This window comes from the organism of the source record quoted next, unplaced genomic scaffold (assembly GCF_019419815.1).
Source record: "Pyrus x bretschneideri cultivar Hongxiangsu unplaced genomic scaffold, Pyrus_bretschneideri_v1 Contig28, whole genome shotgun sequence".
Lineage (NCBI taxonomy): Eukaryota > Viridiplantae > Streptophyta > Magnoliopsida > Rosales > Rosaceae > Pyrus > Pyrus x bretschneideri.
This window is the reverse complement of record NW_025999590.1, coordinates 5,559,348-5,579,702: the sequence shown is the minus strand read 5'-3', so window position 1 is coordinate 5,579,702 and position 20,355 is coordinate 5,559,348. Positions and strand designations below refer to the sequence as shown.

The window sequence follows — 20,355 nt, the reverse complement described above, 5'->3', positions numbered from 1 at the left end:
GTATTATATATGTTGATTTTATGTCGTGCAATGCATGTACATAGAGTAACTCTCGATATAGCACTAAAAGCAAGATATATAGACATATTGACTCATCCAATTTTCATTGAAAGGAGATCCACACAAAATCGAAATTAAGTTGTGGTTTAGTAGAACAGACATGTGGAATGATGCCCATGAACTTTCAACTTGCGCATTACATAGCCCAGCATCTAGCTCCTTCCGATAACGTGAAGGTATTCCATTCTACGCGCACATTAGCAAAGAGTAATTGTGTAAAGTAATTTGTACAACACCAAAATCAAAAGGGCACTGAAAAAAAAAAGAAGAAACACCCACAAGTATCCTACCCTACTGGTCCCTACCCATACATAAATCAAAAGGGCCAAGTACCCAATCCCAATCGCTGCTTTTTAAGTTTTGGCAGATCATCAGATCTCTCTTGCATTCTTTTTCACCGGACACCAATAATGTTGTCGTCCTCATGTGATCATTAAGATTTAAGATAATGGTAGTGTTATTTACACGTTATTTATTTATTTTATACACTTTTTTTTTTATTTTTAATCATTAGATCGAATAAATTAAAAAATATCAAAGAATACAAATTCACTTAGAATGTGTAGAATTTAAAAGTAGATACGTAAAAGATAAAAAGAATATGCAAATATCATTATTCTTATAGCAATACCTCACTCTCTCTTGTGCTTTAAATGACATCGTATATTCTAATCATAAAATCAACTAAATCAAATAGTGACTAGCTAACTCAAAAAAATCATTTCCATTTATTGGACTAATTATGTACCAGTCAACATTCAGGAGTGCTTAAGGGTTTAACATTTTGCAAAATAATTTTTCATTCTACATGATATATGAAAACGGTGAAAATTTTGTTTAACAAATTATTTTATAAAGATAACTCATAAAATGGAAAACGCATAAAACAATATTTAGTATAAGCTATGTAGAACATCAAATTGATGTTTTCTTAGTTTTTCAAGAATAAATTTTTAAATATGGCATAAATGATAAATTGTAAATAGTCAAAAATCTTAAGAAAAAATAAAATCAGGTATGCTACCACCATCACTTTTTTCATCACCACCACAACATTCTCAACGCCATCACTCGTACAACCTCCACCATCTCACATTCTCACTCTCAAGTCCACCACCACCACCACCACCACCACCACCTCCCACCATCGCCACAGCCACACATCTTCCACTGTCGTTATCCATGCAACCATGGCTACTATTACCGACATAGTCTCACCATAAACACCATCACATGCACCTCTGTCGCCACCACCATTAACACCATCACTATCATCATATTATCTATTGTCTTGCATTCTCACCATTACTACCATCATCCAGCCACTATTGCTACTAACAGCACTCTCGTTGCAACCACCACCACTTCTACTGGACACATTTTCAAATCATAAAATTACAAAATTCTATTTATCATTTTCGTGGTACAAAAAAAGTCACTTCAAAATATGTTTGCAAAGCGTTACTGGACGAATCCTAATTAAAGCAAGACATTATTTTTGTATTGTATAGTAACTCTCTATATGTAGCACGCGAAGCATATAATGATAAGATAATCATCACAATTAAGAATATCACCCAAATAACAATACAAAACAAAACAAACAAAAATAATCATCACAATTCACAAGAATTACCTAATTAATAATTACATCGATCATATGATAATCACCCCCATAAGCTACTGGACAATATAATAATGATGCATACATATGTACATAATAATGTAATTAAAGATAACATAAAATATGTGAGTTACCAAGGCCGCAATCAGTTGGCCGGTCATGTCCATCAAAGTCTTCCACACCACTGAGCTGATTCCCACGACACGCATCCCATCATACATACATATATGTGATATCTATGTATATACATGTATGATGGGATACAAGCTAACACTTTCTCTACGCGTGTGTTAAACAAAGTATATATGGACGCGCACTGCAAAATACTTGTATATGTGCCAATATCCAACCACCATTTTCTGCGTTTATTTTATGTCCAGTGCTGCTCTTAGGGCAAATCCTTTTGATTCTTCACGGTTGGTTAACAAGTGGGCGATTTTAAAATTATCGACAATCCACGTAAAGTTTATATATATATATTTTTTTTAAATTACAAACTACATTTACTACTTCAATTTATATTAAAGAGAGGAGAATAGTTTAAACTTTAAAAGCAGTGAAACGTCTTTAAGCACTAAAGTAATTCATCACTAGGGATAATTTTACATTGTGAAAAATAAAAAATATATATAGGTGAATAAAATATTTATATTTTCAGCCAAAGTTTTCATTTGTACTATGGGATAATGGGTAGAACTAGAATGATTCTTAAAAATAAAGGAAGAAGGAGCACTGAGCATATATATAATCTGGCGGGGGCACCCCCACGAGTCCTCCACCAAATGATTTGCATTATGTATGTCATAGCTGCTAGGTAGGATCACATTGACACATTCGCATGTGTAAGCATTATACAAGCTTAAAGCTTTCCACTTCCACTTTCCACTTTCCCACCCAAAAACAAACAAATTAAGACTATTATAAAAATGAATCCCCACTTCATTATCATAATAAACTGGGTTGCATGACACGTGTGGTTTTCCGAACTTCATTGCCCGAGCACACCTGACGAACAATATTGTTCCAAAACAAAACCCAGTCTAATAATTTATGAGAACTTGAGAAGGGGAGGGTAGTAGTGTACATTATCATTTTGGACACTTGCATGCACATCTTTCTCTTTTACTTTTCTTATTGTGATATTTGGATCAGAAATATTGAGATAAAGATACGTGCAAAAGAAAGTTGTTAAAAGTGAAACTGTGTAAGTATATATATTATCGAAAACGAAAAGAATCCTTTCTGTCATCCACAAGATATAAATTTTCAATTAATTGCATGCTTTATGTAAAGTCAATAATAGTTTACAAGTTTAAGGCAATGTCATAATTAATTCATAAGCAACGAATACAGTTACCTAAAACTTTTATCTCTCCCACAACTTGTCAACTAAACTTGCGTCCGTCCTTTGCACCCGATCATGTCTCTATATATATATTTTTTTCCAAAACAATTAGTTCTATTATTTCATTACTAGCTAGAGGCTAGAGCATCGCAAATACTTTGGCAAAATGGAGCTCTTCATGTTATATTAGTAACTCCCTCACATGCTATTCATGTGGTTGATAAAGTTATTGCAGTGGAAGTTACTATTTTTTTTAACACACGATATTATCTACATTAAGAGGGTTAAGGGGGTGAAGGAGTAGGCTAAGCCTCACAATGGGCTAGTAATAATGTGATTCAAATTCGCCTTTGGTGAGAATCAAACCTGAAACCTCTCATTTACACGTGAAGAAGAATACCACCAAACCGTAATAAGTGGCACTATTTCATTTTATTTATGAAAATTAATATAAACTCACTTAAGTAAAAAGGATCATGATCATATTACCCTCCTTTAAAAAGGATAAAATGACCATCATGTCCCTTTTGGTTTAGAAATTATCACATGATGGTCATTTTATCCAATTTGTTCATATTTTTCGACAAGTATCTACTGAATTTAAAAAGGTAAAATGACTGAATTTGTTCATATTTTTCGACAGGTAGAAATCGGTATGCCTTTGCTAAAAATTTACGTGGTCTCTGTTGGAATTGATTTTGGTGTGGAATGTGTGTGGTGTGAGGGTGATTTAGTAAGTAAGTAGAGTGTATTAAGAGATTTTAAAAGTTAAAAAGTAGGTGCGAGGTATTTTTAGTGTGTGAGTGTGTGGAACAATACGTGGGATGCTAATAAAACAATCCTATATAGGTATAAGTATACAATACTAGCAAGGGAGACGTGAGTTGTTAATAATCATTTTGTTTGGGTTTATTTGCATCATTTTTATTAAAAATAAGAAAATTGTTTATTAGTAACCGTTTTGATTTAAAAAAAAAAATGAAAAGTGAAAAGTACATTTTTTTAATTTCTAAAACTTGCGTTGTTTTTGGATAACTAAACTACAAGTCCAAAAGATAAAAGAGAAAAATTTATATACAATTTCATAACACGGGGGCATTGTCGTATATTCTGTGCCATACAATTTTTTTTATTTTTAAATATGGAATATATAGGGAAGGTATATATATATATCAAAACGCAAGGGCATACTCGAGTGGAAGAAAAACTCGATGTCATTGTCATGGACAAATATATGAAATTTATATTCATACTCATGCACAGGTTGGGAGAGAAAGACAATGCTCTAAAATATGATGCTCGCGCCACCCAGCGTCAAATAGCCAATACTTTTGCAAATCTCTGAAATGAGAAAGGGCAGGCTAGGCTCCACCACGCAACCGGATCCCATTTACTCTTATCTCTCAGACTAATCTGATCAGTAGTGCTCTCTCAAAAGAAACTTCATTATTTTATTTTTATGGACACAAATTGGAATCTGATTGATGGCTTCTTCCTTTAATCATTCTTCGATTGATCTCTTCAGCTGATTATATTGGAGAGATTAAATTTGTACACTAAATGACATGAAAGTTGATAATTGAATTATAAGCGTTATTAAACGTAATCATTCTTATTGGTCATACATCATTTAATTTGTAATTTTGTCTACAAATTTAATCTTCCTAACATTAAGCGAAGTTTACAATCAAGTAAAAAGCAAAACAAAAGTGCGTACGTAAGTGCGTGCGAGAGGAGATAAATTATCTCTTGTAACTTAAAACATCATATTATAATATTTATTAAGCTAACGGTATACTGTTTAAACACGGGAATGATTATTTAATAACCGGTGATATTATCAAGCCTAATTCTTTCTTGCGTGAAAATTTGTTTTGTGTGTATGAGAGGGAGAGAGGACTTTGTTTAGCATCTAACTTGAAAACTTTTCCCACCTTTTAAAATGAATATTATTGATATAAGATACCATGCAACCATAAAATACATCAGTCATAGCGAATTTCAGAGATACGAATGTTGAAAACTACAGACCCAAATCAATTACTATTTATTTAAAAAAATGGGGAAGGGAATATAAGAATATATTGATTAATTATTTACAAGGAAAAGCTGCATTACTGTGTCTCTTTAGTTTACTTAGAAATTCTTTTAGGGCAATTCAGTTCACCATAGCTTTCTCTCGTAATCCCACAACTCTTCTTTTCCCTCCCAGCTTTTTCTTTTCAACTTATTCTTGCTGTTGAGAAAAAGTAAATTCTACAAATAGAGGCATGAATTTCTTATGCTTTATACGCTGACAAATAGAGGCTAATGATTTTCCAAAAACACAAAAAGAAAAATTAAAATGAACCGTCTTGACATGTTGATAAGCCTAAAAAAAAGGATGCCGGAATGAAGAGGAATGTGCTTTAGCTACTATGCATGAACGAGGTGATAGTCCCAAACCCCGGATCATTTCTTTGGCATTATCCCCCAATGAACTTGTTTAACAAAATCTAACATGACCGCACGGCCATACTGATTTTGTTAAACAAGATCACCATACTGTACCCAAATTAGTTGTTTGAATAAAAGGATAGACTAAGTTCAACTTGTGACAAGCTAGTTAAACCCAGTACCTAATTAGTCTAAACAACTTTAATGACGTGACAAACGGGGCCTTATTGATAATAATAATAATTGCATTCCCCTCTTCGAGTATGAGGTTGTTCATCCACTTGCAAATAACGTATTTTCAACGTAGAAATTTTATAATCGGAATCACTCAATCTCTTAATCTTCATTTGAAGATCATCTCTATAAAAATTATTTGAATGGGTGATTGTTTAGTCATCTAAATGTATTGGATAAATCAATGGAGAAGATACCAAGTAACATAATCATAATGAACCGCTGATTTACATGATACATTTGGATGCCTAAATGATTCACTGATTTAAATAATTTTTTGTGGGGTTGATCTTCAAATGAAGATTAAGAGATTGAAAGATTCCAATTAAGAAATTTTTATAGTGAAAATATGTTATTTGCAAGTAATTAAGGGAATAAACTCATCCCCAAGGGGAAAATGTAAAGCATTCCTAAACAAAATTTTGCCACTCAAAAAAAAGATTTTCAGCACCCCTCATTAGCGTATTATTGTTTCCAAATATAGAAAATTCTTAAGATGCAGATGTAATCGATAATTTTAACTATTTGAGTTATAAACTGCTTGCTTTTCAAATAAACTTACATATATATTTGATTTCTACGTACATCCACGATGACCATAATACTAATCAAGAATAGACAGAAAAGATGCCAATAAAGGGGACTAGCTTAGCTATATATAGGATGAGATTAGTACTAAGATTAATGGCTAATAGTTAGTGTTCGAATAAATTAATAGAAAAGGTACGATTCCCACCATCGCCACATGGAATGGAGGTCTACATGACCATGGATGCGAGCACACAAGAGGACATCTTCCATCCTTCGTGTGTGACTCTGTGTGTGTGTGTGTGTATATATATATGCATATCGAAAAGCTATATATTTATGTGCTCCCAGGCTCGTTCGCTTTGGGACGCCAACTTAAATCAAGCCAACTCAAGTACGCCAACGTACTTGTGCCCTTCCCCATCCATCGCACGCAACAAAATTATCGAAAAAAAGGATAAAATACAAACATTCAACTTCGCAATGTCTCTCAGCAGCATAGTGCCAAAACCAGCAGAATATGGCGGCAGCGACAGTACTTGTGCTACTGCTGTTGAAGGTTCGCCGGAGATGCCTGCTGGAACCCAGAACAAGGCAGCGCCCGCCACCCAAGTTAATTCGCAAGCTTTCCTACAACTGACGTTGTACCCTATAACTTTAAAGGTCTCTCATCATCATCTCTCTCTCTCTCTCTCTCTCTCTCTCTCTCTCTCTCTCTCTCTCTCTCTCTCCCATCGACGTATGTAAAAGTGACAATCCTGCTAAAATTAAGTAATTAATTTATTAGTAACTGAATTGCAGTTTGAGGAGGTGTTTTACAAAGTGAAAGTGGACCAGAAAGGGAGTAGGGATAGCAGCAGATCTAGAGAAAAAAGTATACTGAGTGGGATAACAGGTACGGTATGTCCGGGAGAGATACTAGCCATGTTAGGGCCATCTGGAAGTGGGAAGACGACCCTCCTTACTGCCCTGGGAGGGCGCCTCAATCATCAGAATAACAGCAAGTTCATGTCAGGCAAGATCAGCTACAACGGCCAGTCATTCTGCGGCGCCATCAAACGACGAACGGGATTCGTTGCCCAAGACGACGTTCTGTACCCGCATCTCACCGTGACTGAGACTCTTGTGTTCACGGCTATGCTGAGGCTGCCCAACAGCCTAAGCCGGGACGAGAAAGTGCAGCACGTGGAGCACGTTATCAGCGAGCTGGGCTTGACTCGGTGCCGGAGCAGCATGATAGGGGGCCCACTGTTTAGAGGGATATCAGGGGGTGAGAAGAAGAGGGTGAGTATAGGTCAAGAGATGCTGATTAACCCGAGCTTACTTTTGCTGGATGAGCCCACCTCAGGGTTGGACTCCACTACAGCTCAGCGGATCCTGACCACACTCAAAAGGCTTGCTAGTGGGGGCCGAACCCTTGTCACCACCATCCACCAGCCCTCCAGCCGCATCTACCACATGTTTGATAAGCTCGTCCTGCTTTCCGAGGGCTCACCCATTTATTATGGCCCTGCTTCTGCGGCCCTAGATTATTTTTCCTCCATCGGTTTCTCCACGTCCTTGCCTAGTGTTAATCCTGCTGATCTTTTGCTGGATCTTGCTAACGGTATGTATGCATGTATGAACTAATTATTATATGCATGCATGCGTATATATGAGTATGTTAAAATGGTCAATCGATCCACCATCTCCATCTGATTGTTTATTCAAACTAATTACGTACGTTACGTCCAGGAATCGCCCCTGATTCCAAACATGCATGTGAGCAGCGCGAGAATACGAACACGGAACAGGAGCAAAAGATGGTGAGAAAAGCTCTCATTTCTGCCTACGATAAGAACATTTATGCAAAGTTGAAAGATGAGCTCTGTGCTGGTTTGGAGGTCAACAACTACAACAATTACATGAAAGAAGCTGCTTCTGCAAGTAATTCCTTAAGCATATCCTCTCTCGCTCTCATTTTCCTAGCCCCTGGTTCGTTTAATTTTTATTTTCAATTAATAATAGTGGCTTTTGTAGTGCATTAGCTGATCATGCGATACCTGCAGAGCAATATTGGTGTACAAGCTGGTGGCACCAGTTCAAGGTGCTGCTTCAGAGGGGGTTAAGGGAGCGAAGGTACGAAGCCTTCAACAGGCTAAGGATTTTCCAAGTAATAAGTGTGGCCACGCTTGGTGGACTCCTCTGGTGGCGCACACCCACTTCTCACATTGAAGACCGTGTAAGCTACAATTCCTTTCTTTAATTTATAATGCATAACTTCATATAGGGTTTAGTGTGGCCACGTATTAATAATTTTTTAGTGTGTATATGGTTGGTTGGTTGCAGATCGCTTTGCTCTTCTTCTTCTCAGTGTTCTGGGGGTTCTACCCACTGTACAATGCAGTGTTCACATTTCCCCAGGAGAGAAGGATGCTGATAAAAGAACGATCATCGGGAATGTACCGGCTTTCATCGTACTTCCTTGCAAGAACAGTTGGAGACCTGCCGCTGGAGCTGGCACTGCCAACGGCATTTGTCTTGATAATCTATTGGATGGGAGGGCTTAAACCGGACCCCTTTACATTCATCCTGTCCCTGCTCGTGGTTCTGTACAACGTGCTGGTCTCCCAAAGCCTAGGGTTAGCCATTGGTGCCATTCTGATGGACATAAAGCAAGCCACCACTTTGGCCTCGGTTACAACACTTGTCTTCCTCATCGCCGGGGGTTACTACATTCAACAGATTCCCCCCTTCATCGTGTGGCTCAAGTACTTGAGCTATAGCTACTACTGTTACAAGCTTCTTCTTGGGGTCCAATACGATGAGGACGACTTTTATGAGTGCTCCAAGGGTGTCTTGTGCCGAGTCGGAGATTTGCCCGCCATCAAATCCATGGGTGGTCTCGAACACTTGTGGCTCGATGTCTCCATTCTCGCCTTAATGTTACTAGGTTACCGCCTTCTTGCTTATCTTGCACTCCATCGAGTGCGCTTGAGGAGATAATTAATCATTAACTTCATCGATCAATCATCCGAAGATTTTTCTCCTTCTTCAACTGATCGATCGTGCATCGAGGAGGAGCGTAGCTGAAAATCATCAAATTATGTGATGGAAATTTGAGTTGGAATTAATTAAAATCCTATATGCTGTAGCCAGCTTAATTTAATCGGCTTGATCGATATTAGTTACTGACTTGTAGAAGATCATTCTAATTTCAAAATAAGACATTGATTATGCTCAATCAGTTATAATAAAGAGAAAGAGAACATATGCTCTTCAATTTCTAGGTGGAAGCACACCCAACTGCCGGATCATTCAAAGAATGGTCGTCCTTGTAGTATAATATTATTGTCAATCAAATCTGAACAATATCCTCCTTTGTTAATTAGTGTAATAAAGATAATGTTAGGGATGTCAAATTTTTAAATCAAATTTGCAAATCAAATGATGTGCCACCAATAGAAAATAAGCATATTAAACAAAGTAATAATCCAATCATTAACATCTACATCATTTGATTTAAAAATTAATCTTCCTAGCATTACATATGTTTACTTTTAAAAATAATAAAAACATATGTTAAATTATCATTGGGCCAAAAAACACAAGGTACTCACTGTGAGACCTAAGTATTATGCTAATAATTATAGGGTTGGGCTATCCACACACCCTATCTACATGAGTATTTTTGTTCGCCACCATAAACTTTGATGTATGCTCACTATATACCTAATCATCTTTCACGTATCCATTCACTTAACTTTGGTTAATTTTTTATAAAATTAAAAAAAAGTAACATTTAATGTGAAAGTTAACTAAAGTTAGTTGAAATGACACAAGACAAATAATTAGGTGTATGGTGAGCATACACCATAGTTATGTTGGTGAGCAAAAAATGCTCCCCCTATTTACCTCCCAAATGACACACCCTTCTCAATTTACAGCAGTCAGATTGAATGAATTGAAGAATATCAAATGATATAAATTAACAAGGGGTATGTAAGAGGTAAAAATGGTATGTGAATAGTACAGTCCTAATTATAAGATAAGATGACTACTTATACTCAAGATGTATACAAGCGGATTATATATATAACTAATAAAAAGGGTTTCAAAACTTTAAATCTTAACCAAAACCATTCAAACAACTTTATTTAATATTTATGTAAAAAATAATAAGATATATATATATATATATATATATATATAATTAGTCTGTCGCGTATCCCCCACTTTAGGCATGGGTGTAGAGCGGATTAATCAACTTGGACCATATTTGTTAATCTGACAACTATTTAATACATAAGACTACAAATGCTCGATTCATATTAAATACTCCTATCCGATGTCTTATACAAGATGCCAAACGAGGCATGAATGACTAAATAGTCTTCAATTTGATTTATATTTTGTAAAGGTTTATAGGTAGGTTAAATTTGCAAACTAAATGATGTGTCACTAATAAGAAATAAGCATGTTAACCAACACTTAAGTAATAATTCAATCATCAACTTCTATATAATTTAGTTTACAAAATTTAATCTCCCTCGCATTATCTTTTTGTAAATATAATATTTAAAAGGATTATTGACACTTCAAAAAATTAAGTTTTTTTAATTATAAAAAATTTAGAGCGCACAATTATATTATTTGGGTGCCAATAACAATTTTTCTATTTGAAGAGAAATTGATAAAATAAACGGTAAGTAACCGTATAAGGGCTCGTTTGAATGTGCTTTTAAAATAACTGAAAGCGCTTTTGGTGAAAATGTTTTTAAAACTAATTCTTAGTAAAAATCCAAGTGAATCCTAGAAAGCACTAAGTGCTTCCTGGAAGAAGCACGTATTTGGTGCTTCTTCCAAAAAACATTAAATGCTTTTGGAACACAAAATCAATTTCATCAAAAACGTTTCTAATCATTTTAAAATCAGTTCCAAACGAGTCCTAAATCTATTAATCAAGAAGCACTAAAGCCCAATAAGCTAAATCCGTATTTTAGGGCGCAGAGAATGGGCCTAGCCTATAGAATGCCGAAATTATTTGAGTTTCAATCGACCGATAGCGATTGGGGATCGGGCATCGAGATCGCGTACCAAAAGCATCAACAATCTAAAGGAAGAATACCCAGATTCTAATTCTATTAGGGGAAGAAATACAGAGAGTGAGAACTGACAAGAGGAAGGAGGGATGGAAGGTGAAGAGGAAGGAGGGATAAGGCTGAGTAAGAGATTTGCGGACAAAGGAGGAGGAGGAGGAGGAGGTGGGGAGGTTGATTACAAGAATAAGTCAGGCACGGCGTGGAGCCACTCGTACCTGAATCAGAAGCCATGGCACCCTCTCTCTTACCCCAATCAGCGCCGTAAGTGGATCGCAGAGCAGATCCAGGCCCAGCGTCAGCGTCGTACCGAGGAGGTCTCCCGCGAGGCACGGATTGCACTACCAAGTTCCAACCTTTTTTATTTCTTTATTTACTTTTGATTGTTTGTTGACTAAATTCAATTCTCTCTCTCTTATCTAATACCAATTACCAATTCTGTCATTCATTGGTGCAGTATGCCCAAGAGCAGGAATTCTTTCGGCAGGCTGCTCTCGTCTCCAAGAAAGACAAGGAAAAGGTTCTCTTTTCTTCTCTTATCTTTGTGTTTTCTCTTTTAATTTAACAACCGAATAAAATTCATACCTTCCCAATGCAAGGCAAAAGCAACATTTTTTAAGTTGATGGATGTATTGCATTGGTGTAGATTGAGACTATGAAAGCTGTTAGCTTTATGTATGTTCGACCGCCTGGTTACAATGCCGAAAGTGCAAAAGCTGCAGAGATTGCTGATGAGAGTGCAAGAGAGCACCCACAAACACAAGCTCTAACAGATGCTACTGCTACTTCCACTTCAAGGTACCATTTGCATTATATTCTGCCTTCCTATTTGATTGCAATATGTATTTTCTTTCAATTCATCTTTGTTAGGCCTAATTGTCTATTCTCTCGTTAGCCAACGCCCACCCGAGTCTTTGCCTCCCACTGCTGAACATGCCAAGAAATCAAGGCCTAAAGATGTGTTTGGCCGTCCTTTACCAACAGAACAAGAATTTGAAGTTTTGAAAAATGCTCCAAGGTGTGCCTGTTGCTGCCTTTTCAGTAAGATGCAATGTTTTTATCTTACTTTATAGTTTCTTAATTGACGTGCATTAAGATAATAACATGTTTTATAACTTGATAACGAGATTCATAGATTGTTTCTTCAGTGCAGCAGACATTTTCATGGTTTTACACACTTCCTTTCTGGACAGTTTAAACTATAAAGTCAATGGGTTGTTATTCCAGAAATGCATAAAAGAAGCTGTTACATCGCATTTGTCAGAATATGCAACTTTTTGAGTCAAGCATATCTATGACTGATACAATTTACAATTAAAATGGTGCTGAGGTATCGAACTGAGATTTCTGTTTCCTCACTGTTTAATGATGTTGAGGTACACCACATGAAATTGCTTTCACACAGCTAAAGATGTCAATGCCCCTCGCTTTAAATCATGTTTGAGTTTTTCTTGTTCGTCTTTTGCTATTCAAAGTGACTGAGGTTCACAGTTGGTGCATGTAAGGGTACTACTCTATTGTTTTCCTGATGATAACAAGGATAATGATAATAATAATAGTAATATTCATAATAATTCCCTTTAAGGCTGGAGACTGGTGTTCCTACGAGGGCAAAACCATTTGGAGTTGAAGTGCGCAATGTAAAGTGCGTAAGGTGTGGAACTTTTGGTCACCAAAGTGGCGACCGTGAATGTCCGTTGAAGGATGTCATAATGCCCAACGAAGAGAGCCGTTTGAAAAGGGACGACCCTTTGACTGCTATTCTTGCCCACACAGATCCTAGCGAGGTTAGTCTTTCGATAGCTATCTTGAAACCTACTAGGAAGGCTGCTATTATCCCTTGCTTACAAAATTATTTTCTCTCTTTCAAATGGGTGAATCTTTGAGGTAAGGTGCTGACGCCTTGCATGGCTAGGCTGGCATAAGCCTCAAAGCATGGGGCATCGCCTTTTAATTGTTTCATTTTATTTTGTTTGAATGAAGAAGCGCATATTGTATTTCCTACCAAATAAAATGAAGCATGAATTGTATTGCCGTCCAAGGTTGTTTAGATCCTCTGAAAAAGAAATAAGCTCACTAAGATTATTCTGTGAGAACTCTTCTACTACCTACCTTAGCATCTTTGGCCAAGTGAGTTGGGAATTCCAATAGGGATTTCTACATGGATGGAAGGTTAAGTTTATGAATTGGGATAAATAGATATGTTTGTTTTCACTTTGGTCCAGATTAAAAGGATATGTTTGTAAGTAAAATATCTAGATTAAACCATCCAAAACGGTAAAAGTCTGCATCACACCTCGTAAGTCAAGTTGTAATAGGTTCAACTGGCAAGAGTCAAACATTTGTTTTAATAGTTAACTTGCTTGAAATTAAACCTCTGTTGCTCAGCATGCAGTTTATTATGGCTTGAGAACTGGAAACTTGGTATACTACCGTCAGGTAGAATATAAATACAACTAATGTTGATTCCTAAGTTAGGAGCGTCTAGTGACTCTCAAATATTTCAACTATAACCAACTTCAATTTTATCCTTGACACTGCTGATGACAGATGCATTCTCAAATCATATATCATGCTAAAAACTGGGATCCTATGTTACTTGTATATAATTTTTATTTGCTTATTTTGCAGCCTTTAAAGTGGGAACTCAAGCAAAAACCAGGAATTAGTCCTCCACGTGGAGGGTTTAAACCAGATGATCCCAACCAACAAATAGTTGCTGAGGACACCATATTTGATGAATATGGAGGTATTTAGTTTTTGATTCCAGAATATGCATGACAACTTTTATCTTTTATCTGTGTTGCCTGTGAGATAACTGCAACTATGTACATTTTGTAGGGTTTCTCAGCGGGAATGCCATCCCTGAGTTGCTGACCAACTTCTCAAGCAAACCCAGGTTCAAGTCCACAAAGAAGAACAAGCACAAAAAAAAGCAGTCATCACCAGTTAGTGGGGAAGATGGGTTTTCATCTTCTTATGAGGATGATAAGAAGTCAAAGAAGAGGATGAGCAAGGTAAATAAGAAGAAGCACAGCCATTCTGAATCATGCTCATCAGAGATTCTGGAATTTGATAGGCATAAAGTAAAGCGTAGAGTCAAGCATTGTTATTCATGTGAGAAATCAAATCATGAAAAGCATCACAAAAGTATAAAGAACAGAAAGAAGCATTCTGATTCATCTGAAAATTCCGAGATTTACAGGCATTGCAGCAGAAGGGACAACAGCAGTGTCAGGTGTACTGTTTCATCTGAAGATTCTGAGGCTCTGAAGCACCATAGAGATGTCCAGCGCAGACGCAAGCACTCTTTTTCATTTGAGGAATCGGATCATGAAAAACATCGTAGAAGTAGAATGATCAGACTGAAGCATTCTCATTCATATGAAGATTCCAAGATTGATAGGCATTGCGGAAGGGACGTGAGCAGGGACAGGTTAAATAATTCATCTAAAGGCTCTGAGTCTGATAGACCCCTTAAAAGTGTCAAAAGCAGACGCCGGCATTCTAATTCATCTGAAGATTCTGACACAGAGAAGGAAAATAGACATAGAAAGAGCAGGGATAGGTACTCTTACTCATATGGTGAAACCGAAAATGAGAAGCATCATAAAAGTACTAACAGAAAACACAAGCGCTTTTGTACTTGAAGTTTTGGCTATAGAAGGATGGTAGAAAGGGAGTACAGTAGACACCCATATTGTTGTCGTCATCTTCACCGTCACCTCAATGCTTAGCAAGTGTAACAGCCATATTGTCGTTGTCATCTACACCATCACCTCTATGCTTAGCAAGTGTCCGGTGGAAATGAGCTACTAATTACAAGTCAAATGATCTATCAGTCTCACGCTCCCGGTTCTGCCTCAGCTATGATGTTGCCGAAAAACAGGTTTCTTGAAACCTCGAACAAGTGGACATTTCATATCGTTGTATTCATAGACATGGCTGTGATTCTCTTCTAAAGGATATGCATTTTGGATAATATGTTGATGTGATTTCAACTTGAGAGATGAGTGTTTCTTTTTCCTAAAAAACTTGAACGTAAGCGACAGTATGCAATCATGTACGGTTTCTTTTACTTTTGATATTTTCCTTGTTATGAGCAATATTGGTCCCTGTTCTTTAAAATGATAAAATTGGAGTATTGGTTTTTCTTTTTCAATTGGAGTTTCGGCCAGAGAACACGTATTAGGCCCCGTTTGGCATTTTATTTAATAAAAAAATGGTTTACTTTATGATTAAACAATAAAAAGCGATTGATAAAAATTAGATATTCCATTTATTTCTAAAGCAATGACAGCAACTCTTAAAGCCAACATATATGTTTTTAAAAGCTGGTTTTATAAAAAAACAGAATTGAGTTTTTAATGAATATTTTTAATTTCTGTATCACCTTTATTATCTTTTAAAATCATATTATTTATTCTTCCATAAACATTTTCTCTTTTAGAGAATAAATTGGCCACCACCTCATACCATTACAACAATTAATCTTACATGATACATCAGTACCGTCATTATCACTACCGTTGTCCCCACTGCTGCCACCACAATCATCGTCGCCGTTGCCTCCACCACTACCACAATAACAACTGCCACTGACTCTAGCACCACTGATAACTCTAGACCCCAACCACCACACCCTATTATTGGCACCAACACCATACTCTCACTATTGCAATAGCCATCACCACCACTGCCCCAACAACGTTGTCGTCGTCACCAGCCATTAGTATGTCCATTTTTTCATTATATATAAATATAATTACTTTTGTATTCATATTTACCAAACGGTTTTACACTTCTTTTCACACTCACAATATTCTAAAAATCCAGTTTGTTTATCAAACTCTCAACTACTTTATTATACATCTAATTATCGCAAACTGGCACATAGTCTATGAATTCATTACAATGTACACGACTTAGGGCCCATCTAGCGGGCAAGGCATACCACAAACTTCTATGAGGACTTACAATGGGGGTTTTAGCTCTTTTTTTGTTTTTACAGATTTCCCGTCAAGAAGGATTGCCGACAGCGAGATTCGAATCTAGACCTTGGTCTAGCAAAGAGAACTATCCTTACTAACTCAACCAACCCTCGTTGGCATACGGTTAGAATTTTCGTTTAAATAAAAGAAAGGAAAAAGATAAGGAGATACTCATCTATTATACCATATATATGTAAATTACATGATGTGACAACTGATGACTGAATACCATTATTAATGGTTTAAAGAAAGAATTCAATTATTGACTGCTACATCATGATTCATGTGGCATATAGGAGATATTATTTCACATTAAGACAAATTTAAGAATAGTACTCGATTTTTTGTTTAAAAAGTTGTGACTTCAACACACTATTTTTTATTTGTGCACATTTTCTGTTAAAGTTGACATTTAATTTTCTAGAGGGATGTGTGAAATGAAAGATGTTATTTGTGCAAAATTTTTGTAAATGTTGACATTTAATTTTGGGTAAATTACATTTTATCCCCTTAAGTTTGGGCGAAATTACAACCTCATACAAAATTTTAAAAACATTTCAATTCCATACATTTACTACCATTTAATTTCAATATCATACGTTCCATTAAAAAATCTGTTAACTTAACCGTTAAGTGATGATGTGGCACATATGAATTCACATTTATGCTTATGTGGCTAAACAAACAAATAAAAAACAATTAATTAATAATAAACATAGTTGGCTCACCACCTAAATTAAAAAACAGATTATAAATATATAAAATACATCTCTCTTTCCCGTCAACCTACCACCGCCATTCATGCCAACTTATGTTGCATCCCACCTCCGACACCAATGCCGCCGCCATCCACGTTCCATCCATCCTAGCTATTCCAACTCTTGCTCTGCGAGTCCAATGACTCTTCCCCATATCCGAACCGAACCACCCTTTAAACCCATCAGTGCTCAGTTTAACCCGACCCACAAACCCCCTTTGCGACAAGGCTCCAATCCACTCCCATATCTTATTGCCTTCAGCATCGCGAAGCACTCAAGCCTGATGACCGAGCTGCCCATGTTGCTCAGTACGAGAATGGAAGAGTGATTACTACAATTTGGGTTTTTACAATCTTAAATCGCATAGAGAGAATATTAGGGTTTTTACAAGCTTGAATCGCAGAGAGAAAGGAAAGCTTCGGGTTGGGGAAGTTGAAATTAGGGTTTTTACAAGCTTGAATCGCAGAGAGAGAAGATTGAATTGCATAGAATTGGGTGTGATTTTGGGGTTTTGGATTAGAGGACAAGGGTGCATATGTGGTTTTGGGGGTGAAGGCTGAAGGACGGATGGAAGAGGAAGGAATTAGGGTACAGATGTGGTTTTGGTGGTGAAGGGAGGGGATGAACGGGAGGGGAACAAATAGAGGGGGAAGTTGAGGTTTTGGTGGTGAAGGGAGGGGACAAACGGAGGGGACGAACAGAGGGGAATGATTCAAGGTGTGGATGGATGAGTGGTGGGGCCCACTATGTTTTTTTATTAATTATTATTATTATTATTTTAGCCACATATGCACAAATGTGAATCCATATGTGACACGTCATCACTTAACGGTAAGTTAACAGATTTTTTAACATAACATATGATATTGAAATTAAATGATAGTAAATGTACGGAATTGAAATGTTTTAAAGATGTTGTATGAGGTTGTAATTTCGTTCAAACTTGAGAATGTAAAATATAATTTACCTTTAATTTTCTAGAAAAGCATGTGAAATGAAAGATGACGTTTGAAAAAGCACTACCCAAGTCGTAATTAGTAGATCAAAATTTAGTATCAATCAATGCGCCATTTTCTCTAAAATTTCAACCTAAGGCTGGCCAGAGGGCTCGTTTTAGCCCTCTAGCCCTCCAAGAAATTAATATTTTAATGAACAGTACATGGCCATATTTCTTACCATCTCCAACCGAGGACCAAAGGGTTCGTTTTAGCCCTATCACAAAAAATTATCTCCAACCGAAGGCCAAACATAATTTATTATTTAAAAACTACAACTTAAATTTAAATCCAACGGCTAAGTGACGTAAACATGATGTCAACTAGTCATTGCACGCTGAGATCATGTTGACATCAACTAGCCGTTGAATTTGTATTTTTTTGAGCTATAAATAGGGTGGATATTGGGTTATAATTCGCACACCTTTGAATTCAATCTATTTCAATTCACTTTTTCAATTCAAGTTTGCAATGAATTCCAACTTTGGATCATTTTCGGATTCCAACTGGGGGTCTTCATCCAATTTTAAATTGGAAGAAAAATGGGCGCAGATGAGACGAGAAGATGAGGAGCCTGATGAAGAAGATGAAGCATGGCGCAACACACAATATGTGGCAGCCATGGTGTGTTAGCCAACTGAGGAACAAACCTTAATAGGGTGGCTCTGTTGCTGGTCGATCTTACAAACCATGAAACAAAGTGATGACGCATGTCAATCTAATGAACAACTACTTCAACCTTAACTCGGTGTACACAAAAGAGGATTTTAGACGTCGTTTCCGAATGAAGGGTCATGTCTTCGAGTATTTACTTCGTGATGTCCAGCAGATCAATCCATACTTTCGACAAAAGCGGGATAGAGCAAGGCGCCCTGGTTTTTCACCTCATCAGAAGTTTACTGTTGCACTACGAATGATGGCATATGCCTCCTTAGCTGATTCACTGGATGAAACACATGGTATATCTAAGTTTACATGCCTTGATACTCTTACTGAATTCTGTAACACAATTGTTTAGCTTTACAAGGAGGAATACCTCTGTGAGCCAAATTAAGAAAATCTGAATTGGCTCCTTCGCAAAGCTGAAGACCGTAGGTTTCCGGGCATGATAGGATCATTAGACTACATGCATTGGGATTGGAAGACCTGTCCCACCAGATGGCAAGGAGGCTTCAGTGGAAAGTTGAGAAAGCCAACTGTTGTGTTAGAAGCGGTTGCCTCATATGACACGTGGATCTGACATGTTTTCTTTGGAGTCCTTGGATCCCAAAATGACATTACAGTTCTTGGGTGTTCACCCATCTTCAATAGCCTAACGGAAGGTAAAACACCTTAACTTGACTACTACATCAACGACCGTCAGTACAATATGGGGTATTACTTGGCAGATAACATCTACCCAAAGTGGGCGACACTTGTTTAAGCAATTCCATACCCTGCGAATGAAACCGAAAAATTGTTTACCTTACACCAATAGGCATACCGGAAAGATATTGAGAGAGATTTCGGTATTCTATAAGCACGGTGGAAAATCATCAGCAAACCAGCAAAAGGGTGGAGTCGAGAAAATTTGGACTCCATCATGATGTCTTGCATCATATTACACAATATGATTGTAGAGGATGAGCAAGATGGGTATATTGATGGAAAGTCCGATGACGACCAAGACGATCCAAATACGTCAAGAAGGGCTCGTGCAAAAATATATGATGGGCCTAATTTGCCCTTCAATCCAAGAATTGGTAGTATCTCTTTAAATGAGTATATGAGGCGCTATAGAATGATAAGTTTCCATGCCACAAACAAGTACCTACAACAGGATCTTGTTGCACATCTTTGAGCCAAAAGAAGCATGGAGTAGGTGTTTTAAGTTTTATGTTGTTAAATGTTTTTAAAAATGTTGTTTAAGTTTCATGTTGTTAAATGTTTTATTTTTATGTTGTTAAATGTTTTATTTTTATGTTGTTTAATGTTATTTAATGTTGTTTAATATTGTTTAATATTGTTTAGTGTTGTTTCATGTTACTTAATGTTATGTAATGCTTAATGGTTTAGGAAGTTATAGAGAAAAAAAAAAAAAAGAATTTTACAATTTTTAAAATAAATTTTGTAAAAAAATTAAAAAATAACAACTAGCCGTCGTCAGCTAGTTATCGTTGGTTTTTAAATTCTAGCCTGGTTCCGGGCCGGCCAGTTGGCCCTTTAGCATTTTTTTGTTCAGTGGGGCCCATGAGACCTTTAGTTTGGTTATTGGTTGAAGATAATTTTCGTGCTATTTTTAGCCTTTTAGTCCTCTATCCAAGTAG

At 36.7% G+C, this 20,355-nt stretch overlaps 2 protein-coding genes across 3 annotated transcripts; both read left to right on the top strand.

The window, feature by feature from the left end:
* Nucleotides 1-6,452: 6,452 nt before the first annotated feature.
* Nucleotides 6,453-9,489, top strand: LOC125479153 (ABC transporter G family member 14). 2 transcript variants are annotated; one of them, XM_048588202.1, is made up of 5 exons: nt 6,453-6,890; nt 7,029-7,833; nt 7,962-8,201; nt 8,276-8,448; nt 8,556-9,489. In XM_048588202.1, exons 1-5 carry the CDS (start codon nt 6,462-6,464, stop codon nt 9,210-9,212), a joined length of 2,304 nt encoding a protein of 767 aa, XP_048444159.1. In that variant the 5' UTR covers nt 6,453-6,461; the 3' UTR covers nt 9,213-9,489. The 2 variants fall into 2 exon arrangements, with proteins under 2 accessions (XP_048444159.1, XP_048444160.1); XM_048588203.1 differs by having other exon boundaries at nt 6,509-6,890; nt 7,962-8,153.
* A 1,778-nt stretch (nt 9,490-11,267) lies between these two features.
* On the top strand, nt 11,268-15,411 carry LOC125479246 (uncharacterized zinc finger CCHC domain-containing protein At4g19190). Its single transcript, XM_048588394.1, has 7 exons — nt 11,268-11,634; nt 11,763-11,825; nt 11,952-12,103; nt 12,201-12,323; nt 12,891-13,092; nt 13,937-14,054; nt 14,147-15,411. The coding sequence occupies exons 1-7, from the start codon at nt 11,398-11,400 to the stop codon at nt 14,953-14,955; spliced, it is 1,704 nt and encodes a 567-aa protein (XP_048444351.1). The 5' UTR covers nt 11,268-11,397; the 3' UTR covers nt 14,956-15,411.
* Nucleotides 15,412-20,355: the final 4,944 nt, after the last annotated feature.

Coding starts and splice junctions, on each gene's coding strand:
- LOC125479153 (XM_048588202.1), top strand. CDS start 6,462: ATGACCATGGATGCGAGCACACAAGAGGACATCTTCCATCCTTCGTGT. Junction 8,202..8,275: donor TCTCATTTTCCTAGCCCCTG/GTTCGTTTAATT, acceptor CGATACCTGCAG/AGCAATATTGGTGTACAAGC. Junction 8,449..8,555: donor CTTCTCACATTGAAGACCGT/GTAAGCTACAAT, acceptor GGTTGGTTGCAG/ATCGCTTTGCTCTTCTTCTT.
- LOC125479246 (XM_048588394.1), top strand. CDS start 11,398: ATGGAAGGTGAAGAGGAAGGAGGGATAAGGCTGAGTAAGAGATTTGCG. Junction 11,826..11,951: donor CCAAGAAAGACAAGGAAAAG/GTTCTCTTTTCT, acceptor GCATTGGTGTAG/ATTGAGACTATGAAAGCTGT. Junction 14,055..14,146: donor CATATTTGATGAATATGGAG/GTATTTAGTTTT, acceptor TACATTTTGTAG/GGTTTCTCAGCGGGAATGCC.